Genomic DNA, 9,175 nt, shown 5'->3' on the forward strand with positions numbered 1-9,175 from the left:
GTACAGCTGATTGTCCAGAGGGCAGAGGTTGGTGGGCAGTGGTCACAGCCAGTCCTTGCAGCTGACTGGCCTGGGTAAATCCCTCCCATTGACCTGCCAACAGCAACCAACGCTCAACTACAAGAAGAGGGTGTACTCAGCCCACATGGAGGGCTCACTTTGAGCACCCAGCTTGGGTGATAGGGAAGCTGTACCCCTGGACCCTAGAGGACACCTACTACATTAGGCCACACCACCAAGACACGGAGTCAAAGCAGCTCTACCTAGTACATAGAAACAAGCACAGGGAGGCTGCCAAAATGAAGGGACAAGGAAACATGGTCTAGATGAAAGAACAGATCAAAACTCCTGAAAAAGAACTAAACAAAATGGAGATAAGCAATCTATCAGATGCGGAGTTCAAAACACGGGTTATAAGGATGCTCAAGGAACTTAGTGAGGACCCCAACATCATAAAAAAGATCCAGTGAGAAACAAAGGATTCATTAATTAAAATAAAGAATAATTTACAGGGAAACAACAGTAGAGTGGATAGTGCCAAGAATCAAGTAAATGGTTTGGAACATAAGGAAGCAAAAAAGAAGCAGTCAGAACAAGAAGAAAAAAGAATCCAAAAGAGTGAGGAAAGCGTAAGCAGTCTCTGGGACAACTTCGAGCGTTCCAACAATCTCATCATAGTGGTGCCAGAAGGAGAAGAGAAAGAGCGAGAAACTGGAAATCTATTTGAAAAAATAGTGAAAGAAAATGTCCCTAATTTGGAGAAGGAAATAGGTGTGCAAATACAGAGAGTCCCAAACACGATGGATGCAAAGAGAGCTACTCCAAGACACATCATCATTAAAATGCCAAAGGTTAAAGAGAGAATCTTAAAAAGCAGCAAGAAAAAAAGCACATAATTACCTACAAAGGATTTCCCATAAGATTCCTCAAAAGAAACTTTTGCGGGTTAGAAGGGACTGGCAGGAAGTATTAAAAGTGATGAAAAGCGGGGACCTGCAACCTAGATGACTCTGCCCAGCAAGGCCATCACTTAGAATGGAAGGGCCGATAAAGTGCTTCCCAGCCAAGGTAAAGCTAAAGGAGTTCATCATCACCAAGGCCTCATTTTATGACATGTTGAAGGGACTTATCTAAGAAAAAGAAGATCAAAACTATGAACAATAAAATGGCAATAAATACATACCTATCAACAACTGAATCTAAAACACAAAGCAGAACAGAAATAGAATCATAGATATGGAGATCATTGGGAGAGTGGCCAGTGGGGAGGGGGTCTGGGGGAATGGGTGAAGAGGTAAGGGGATTAAGAAATACAAATTGGGCCCTGGCTGGTGTGGCTCAGTGGTTTGAGCGCCGGCCTGCAAACCAAAGAGTCGGCAGTTCAACTCCCAGTCAGGGCACATGCCTGGGTTGGGGCCAGTCCCTGGTGGGGGGCATGTGAGAAGCAACCACACATTAATGTTTCTCTCCCTCTCCTTCTCCCTCCTTTCCCCTCTCTCTAAAAAAGAAATAAATAAACAATCTTTTTAAAAACGAAGTACAAATTGGTAGTTACAGAATGGGCAGGGGGATGTTAAGAGCAAATATAGGAAATGAAGTTGCCAAGGAACTTACACATATGACCCAGGGACTTGAACAAAGGAGGGGGGATTGCCGGAGGGAGTGGGGGGTGCTGGGTGGAAAGGGGCAAAAAGGGAAAAATTGGGACAACCGTAATAGCACAATCAATAAAAAAATAAAAGTACCATTTACAATAGCATCAAAAATATGAAATACTTAGGATAAAATAATAACATGTGCAAACCTATATACCACAAACAGTAAAATATTGCTGAGAGAAATGAAAGAAACTTAAATAAATGGAGAGAAATAGCTTATTCATGGGTTGAAAGACCCATTATGGTTAAGATGTCCGTTATCCCCATATTTATCTACAGAGTCAACGTACTGGCAATTAAAATCCAGGCCTTTTTTTTTTTTTTTTTGTAGGAACTGACAAGATGATTTTAAAATCTACATGTAAATGCAGATTACCTGGATTAGCCAAAATGACTTTGAGAAGGAACAAAGTTGAAGGATCTTCACTATCTGAGTTCAAGACTTACTATAAATCTACAGCAATTGAGACAGTGTAGCATTAGTGCAAGAATAGGATATAGATCAGTGGAACAGAACTGAGAGCCCAGAAATAGACGCGCGCACAGGATAAATTTGTGGCACAGGTGCCAAGATAATTCAATGAGGAAAGGACAGTCTTTCGAACAAATGGTACCAGAACAGCTGGTTATTCACATGCAAAAGAATGAACCTAGTCCTTTACCTTATACCATGCACAAAATTTAACTCAAAATGAATCTCAGACCTACATATAAGAGCTAGAAATATAAAACCTTCTAGAAGAAATCATAGGAGAATATCCGTGACAATGGATTAGACTTTCTAGATAGGACACAAAAAACATAAACCATGAAAAAACCAGTTAAAATTAGACTTCATCAAAATTTAAAAAGTTTGCTTTTTCAAAAATACTTTTAGTAAAATGAAAAGGCAAGCCACAGACTGAGAGAAAATATTTGCAAAACATATCAGCTAAAAGATCTGTAACCAAAATATGTTTAAAAATGAAAAAGAAATCATTAAAACTCAATAATTGAGAAAACTTTTAAAAAATGGACAGGCGCCGGCTGGGTAGCTGTTAGTTAGAGCGTCATCCTAATATGCCAAGGTCGCAGGTTTGATCTCTGGTCAAGGCGCAAGAACCAACCAATGAATGTATCGATAAATAGAACAACAAATTGATCTCTCTCTCTCTCTCTCTCTCAAAACAATACATTTAAAAAATGACAAAGGTTTTGACTGGATACTTCACCAGCGAATATATACAAATGTCAAATAAGTGTATGAAAAGATGCTCACCATCATCAGTCATAAGGAAAATGCAAAATAAAATCCTAATAAAATACCACTCCTCAGCCCAGGAGAGTGGTGACCCCATAGGCTCCTGGGGACTCTGCCCCTCCCAGCCTGCAGGGCTCCTAATCCATCCGGTACCACTCTCCTCCCTCCTGCGGCTTGCAAACAGGTTTTGTCTAACTTTGAAAATTACTATTCGCTTTAGCCCTCAGATCAGTGGACACCCTGTCTTCCTGTTGTACTTGGCCCGCGCATGTCCCAGTGAAGGCTTGCACGCACACATGCACACTTCCCCCCGCTTTGATTCCATCTTTTGACCTAATGCTCTTTCACTCCCTCCAAGCCTCTCGTAGGCATTTGAATGACACGGGGCTCTCATTGTGCTCCTTATGTATCATTTCAGTCGGTATGAGTGCATTCACTCTTCTCACTGCCACACAGGATGCACCCTCTGTGATGCGCACCCAGTCAGGAGGGATGCCCAGTTGGGGCTCCTGTCTCCTTTCCTGGGCACGGCCTCTCAGCAGCTTTGCTTTTGTCCTTCTTCCCTTGGGGCACCCGTCTCTCCTCCCAGGCTTATGAACGCAAGCTCTCCTGGTTTCCTGGTTTTCCATCACTTCTTTTCCATGTCCTCGGCCGGCTCCTCTTACTCTTTTTTCCCCAAATGTTTTTCAACAATCTGTCCAGGGCCCACGAAATGCTTTTCCTCTCCATCCCCACTACCCGGTAGCATTGACCATGTCCCACCATTTCTCTCCTGGGCACTTTCTCTGGACTCTGCCCCCACTGCCTCCACACAAAACCCTGTGCTCCTTCCGGCAGCGCGGCAGCGCGTCTGCCTTTCACCGCCGCATCCATGGTGCGGGGCCAGAAGAACTCGCTGTTTGTTGAGCAAAAGGTTCTGAATACAGAGAGTCAGTCACAGAGCAGGACGGGCAGACCTGGGGTCCTGCCCGCTTGGATCTCTTGCCCCGGCAGCCGATGCCTGGGACGGTCAGTGGCCCCTGGTTCCTGGGGGCCTCCCGTCCTCTTCTGCTCAGACATCGGGATAGTGGAAACAAAGGACACACCTTGACCACCCACAGAACTCTTTCTGCAGATGCAACCTTAGAGGCAGATGGTGGAAAGCAGGGCAGAGAGGCCTGCTCTGGGGGGCTGAGTGTATGAGAAGGGTGTCTGCTCAGCCCTGTCCAGGCCTGTGATCCACTGAGGGTAACAGGTCAGCCTCATGGCCAGGCCCTTCTCCAGCCTTCCAGAACAAACGAGTTTCCCAGTGCTCCCCGGGGTGAGTTTGGGCCAGTTAGGCCGCCCCCTCAAACACTTATGGATCCTGCCTTCTCTCTCCTCTCCAGGACCCCACTCATCTGCCTGTCTCTACATAGGTGCCCTGCTCTCAGTTCACGCTGGCCAGGGCACAGGGGCTTCTGGGCAGCCCAGTGCTCTCTCTGCTGACTCACGTGGCCCTGACCGTGAATAATCCAGTCAGCCTTTCTCCCTATAAATTGCTGCCAAGCCCCATCTTTCTTGTCCCCAGAGGGGCCTGCCTGGAGCCTCTCACCTCTGACCGGCTCCTTCCTATAGGCAATGGGACTCAGCTGGGCCCAGCCTCTCACCTGGCACAGCGCCAGCACATGCACCATGGGTTCCTGAGCCTTCAGGGCTCTCCGCTGAAGAACCAGACTCCTTGGCACACCCTCTGCCTTGGTAGGTCTCAGTTCCTCAGAGGTCCTGGCTGACGGGAGGGGGGAGCAGTTCTGTGAGCAGCTTCCCTTTATGTTCCGGCCTTAACACAATCCCCTCCCCTTGCTTCTCGGAGCCCAGAGAAAACCAGGGGGAGGGCGGCGGCAGTGGGGGGTGGGGGTGGGGGGTGTGGCCTTCCCCAAGACTTTTCCCTGGGCTCAACAACAGGAAACCAGGAGTGCACAGAACAGAGATGGTCACGGGCCTGGCCTCATGGCTCAGGGGCCCCGCCCCGCAGCAGCTCTCCACTGGGATCTAGCCCTGCATGGCCTCTATCAAATCCAAGCAGATAAACTCATAAGGAAATGATTGTCTGGGAAGACTGGTACCACTTCCTGACGAGTCCCAGGAGCTTCCTTCCCCAGCCTCTAGCACTGCCCTGCATGTAGTGAAAGCAGTTGCTCCTGGAGGCTCATCACCTGCCGGCTCCAGGTCTTTGCCCATCCTATCACCACGGGCTGACCTTCAGTTATTAGATTCCCAGTATACAGAGGAGTAAGCTGAGGTGCAGAGAGCTGGGCATAGCCTGTGCAAGGTCACACAGCTGGGGAATGGCAAAGCAGGGACATATGCTCCTCTGCAGGCACCTCAGTCCCTGGTGTGGACCAGGGAGATCCCACAGCTCCTGCAGGTCTGGGAGAATCTTGGGGACCGAGGCCACAGAGGCCACTCCAGGCTGGCGCATGTGTAATGTTGGGGGTAGGGTGTATGTGTGTGCTGTACATGTGTGTGTACCCGGTGCTCTCTGTGTGGCATGTGTAGGAACAGTGTGTGCCGTGTGTTGCCGTATGCTGTGCGTGCAGTGTGTAGGGTGGGGGGGGGGTGCTGAGTGTATGAGACACCTGCCCTCACATCCCCTGGTGCCCGGTCAAAGGCTAGGGGCTGGGGCACAGCCAGTCTCTCTAGCTAGGAAGAGGGGGCCTTGGCCTTGGTTGTATTTGGGCCTGGTCATTGAGGGGCTGTTTTGGTCTCTAGGCTTGCAGGTCAACAGAGAAGATGGACAAACAGGAAAAAAGAGCTGAACTCAGCCCAGAGCCTGGCCTTTAGCAGTGTGCCGGCCACTGCCTTGGGCTGGGCTGCACCAGCCTAAGCTGAGGAGGTCAAGGCCTGTGGCTAGGGCAGGGGAGGGTGGAAAGAGGGTGCCCAGGATGGGGAAACTGATGGGCTGGAGGTCGGAGGGAGTCCTGGAGCCTGAGAAGGGGAGGGGAAGCAGGGAAGGTCATTCCCTACAGACCTTGGCAAGGGAGCTCCTCTCTCAGGCCCTCCACACAGGGTGCGCAAATGTCCATGTATGCCTGTCTACGACGCTGTGTGTATGCTTTTGTGGGCATATGGCTGTTTGTGGCCATATGTGAGGGTGTGTGCGTGCATGCGTGCGTGCGTGCGTGCGTGTGTGTGTGTGTGTGTGTGTGTGTGTGTGTGGAGGGGTAAGAGGGAGAGAGAGGGGAAGAGGGAGAGAGACAGGGAGGAGAGGGGATTGAGGGAAGGGCGAGGGAGAGGGAGAGCTGGAATATGCATAAACGCAGGAGCTCAGAAGCCCCCTCCTCCTCGGACAGGTAGTTTCAGGTGGGGGAGGAGGAAGAGGGCAGGGGGTCCCTGGCTCCCACTGGGCCTTGAGGAGGAAACCGGATCTCACAGGGCATATTAAGACCTGGCTTGATCTCACCCCACCTCCTCCCTTCCTGTCCCTCGTCTCCGGCTGGCCCTAATTGAGGAGGGGGAGGGGCCTTCATGGGCCCGGGAGGGCCGTCCCTCTGTGTTAGTGGGGATTCCTTGAGCTCCCACCCTTTCCTTACCCCTTCCCAAAGAGGAACGGAAGGAGCCTGGCTTGGGAAAGAGGAATCAAGCTGTGCCACAGAAAAGCTCTAAGATCCTGAGCCAGTCTCACCCATCTCCGGTCTCAGTTTCCCCAATTAGAATGGAGACCCTGAACAAGTGCTCTCCCAAAGCCCCGCCAGACCCGACATTCTAGCAGGCTGGGCCCTGCAGGGGTGGGGGCAGCCCAGAACAGAGAAGGGCGAGGGTAGCTGGCCTCGAGATCACAGATGGGTCAAGATGGGGACCAGCCTTAACGCCCTCAGGAATGGAGTAGGGGAAAGGAGTCCTGGGAAAAGGCCCGGGAGGGGTTGGGGGCAGGAAGGGAAGCAGTCCTTCCCGGTGCCACAGGCAGGAGGCCAGGGGAGGTGCTTGGGGAGGGGGGGGAGGAAGTCCCCTCCTGGGCAGGTCACTCCCAGAGGCTGGGTTGGGGCGGGGCAGGCGATGGAGAGCAGATCTTAGCTCCTGGGACACCTTTGAGCCCGCTGCCGCGCAGCTTCCCAGGAACGCAGGAGCCCGCTCAGGTAAGGGGCTGCAAGGGGTCCCGGGGCCACACTGGCCCTTCCCGCTCAGCCCTCAGCCCTCCTATGGCCCCTCTCTTGGCCTCTGTTAGCGTAGGAGGTTCTAGACGTTTGCCTTGGGTCTCGTGGACTGCCCACATGGGTCCTAGGCTCAGTTTGTCCATCTGTTTAATTGTCCCTCTCTCTATCTTCCTCTGCCGAGTCCGGGGAGGAGCGTAGCAGGGTCCCGAGGTCCACGCTTGGCTCAGTGGGGCCAGACCTCACCACCCTTGATCGAGCTAAGGGTGCACGCCCAGCTCCTGATCTCTGGAAAAGAGCTGCATGCACAGGCTGGAACCCCCACCCCCACCCCACCGCACACACACTCTGCCACCCTGGCGCCTTTCTAAGGGCCTCTGTCCAGACTCTGGGCAGCGGTGCCGGCCCTTTGGATGGAAGGTTGAGCTCCCCGCCCTGTCTCCTCCAGGTGTTCAGGACACCCGCCCCGGCCCCACCATGCTCGTGGCTTCCACCACCTCTGGTAAGGTTCTAGCTACTGGGTCCCTACTCCTCCCTGCACTGGGATGAGCCAGGTGGGCTGAGTGGATTTGGCCGGAGTGGGGTTGGAGGAAGCCAAGAAGCTCCTTTTTCAGAGGCCTCCTTTGCCCTTCTCTCGGGGCTGCCCTTGGGGGCTGGGGCTGCCCTTCCCTCCGTATCACGCGAGGCGGGGAGATGATGCGTGCTCGGCTGGTGGAAGGGAAGCAGAAGATCCCGGTCCCTGGCTCTGCCCGTCTAGTTGGAACCTCCTTGGGTTTTCTGATCCCCCTGCACAGCACACTTCCTAACTTGGCCCTCTTCCCCTATCCTTGCCCAGCTGTGCTTCGACCGCTCTCTCCACCTCTCCCACTTGGAAACAGCAGCAAGGAAGAGCCTGTGGACACCCGGGACCAGCTGCTAGCCCAGGCGGAGCTGGCCCTGCTCTCCGTAGTCTTTGTGGCTGTGGCCCTGAGCAATGGCTTGGTGCTGGGGGCCCTGGCGCGGCGGGGCCGTCGTGGCCGCTGGGCCCCTATGCACGTCTTCATTGGCCACTTGTGCCTGGCTGACCTGGCCGTGGCTCTGTTCCAAGTGCTGCCCCAGCTGGCCTGGGATGCCACCGACCGCTTCCAAGGGCCTGATGCCCTGTGCCGGGCCATCAAGTACCTGCAGATGGTGGGCATGTATGCTTCCTCCTACATGATCCTGGCCATGACGTTGGACCGCCACCGTGCCATTTGCCGTCCCATGCTGGCATACCGCCACGGAGGTGGAACTCACTGGAACCGGCCAGTGCTGGTGGCCTGGGCCTTCTCGCTCCTTTTCAGCCTGCCCCAGCTGTTCATCTTTGCCCAGCGTGAGGTGGGAGATGGCAGCGGGGTCTTCGACTGCTGGGCCCACTTTGCTGAGCCCTGGGGCGTCCGTGCCTATGTCACCTGGATTGCCCTCATGGTGTTTGTAGCACCTGCCCTGGGCATCGCTGCCTGTCAGGTGCTCATCTTCCGGGAGATTCATGCCAGCCTGGTGCCACGGCCAGCAGAGAGGGGTGGGGGGCGCCGAGGAGGGTGCCGAACAAGCAGTCCCGGCGAGGGAGCCCCTGTGTCAGCAGCTGTGGCCAAGACTGTGAGGATGACACTGGTGATTGTGATCGTCTACGTGTTGTGCTGGGCGCCCTTCTTCCTTGTACAGCTGTGGGCAGCATGGGACCCGGACGCGCCTCTGGAAGGTGGGTGTGGCTGTGGCTAGGGCTATGGGGAGGGCTGGGGCTTGGATGCATATACACCCCTACCCCGCCCCCCACACACAAACACACATACGTCCAGATGTGGGATCACTAGCCCCTAGTGGGCCCATGGGGTCGCACGCCTGCCTGGGCACCCTCAGCCACAACCCTTCTCCACCTACACAGGTCCCCCCTTTGTGCTGCTCATGCTGCTGGGCAGCCTCAACAGCTGTACCAACCCCTGGATCTATGCCTCCTTCAGCAGCAGTGTCTCTTCAGAACTGCGCAGCCTGTTCTGCTGCGCCTGGAGGCGCACCCCGCCCAGCCTGGGGCCCCAAGAGGAGTCCTGTGCCACTGCCAGCTCCTTCCTGGCCAAGGACACTTCCTCCTGAGAAGCCAGGGGGCGCCTTCCTTCCAGAGGCTCCACAAAGCTCAGCTGCCTGCAAGGGGC

The 9,175-nt window shown here is 53.7% G+C and overlaps 1 protein-coding gene across 1 annotated transcript; it reads left to right on the plus strand.

The window, feature by feature from the left end:
- The first annotated feature begins 7,484 nt into the window (after positions 1-7,484).
- AVPR2 (arginine vasopressin receptor 2) lies at positions 7,485-8,747 on the plus strand. Its single transcript, XM_054578154.1, has 2 exons — positions 7,485-7,509; positions 7,843-8,747. Exons 1-2 carry the CDS (start codon positions 7,485-7,487, stop codon positions 8,745-8,747), a joined length of 930 nt encoding a protein of 309 aa, XP_054434129.1.
- The last annotated feature ends 428 nt before the right edge of the window (positions 8,748-9,175 follow it).

The sequence above is a fragment of the Pteronotus mesoamericanus genome, unplaced genomic scaffold (genome assembly GCF_021234165.1).
Source record: "Pteronotus mesoamericanus isolate MK-2021 breed Mesoamerican mustached bat unplaced genomic scaffold, CSHL_Meso_final contig_493, whole genome shotgun sequence".
Taxonomy (NCBI): Eukaryota; Metazoa; Chordata; class Mammalia; order Chiroptera; family Mormoopidae; genus Pteronotus; species Pteronotus mesoamericanus.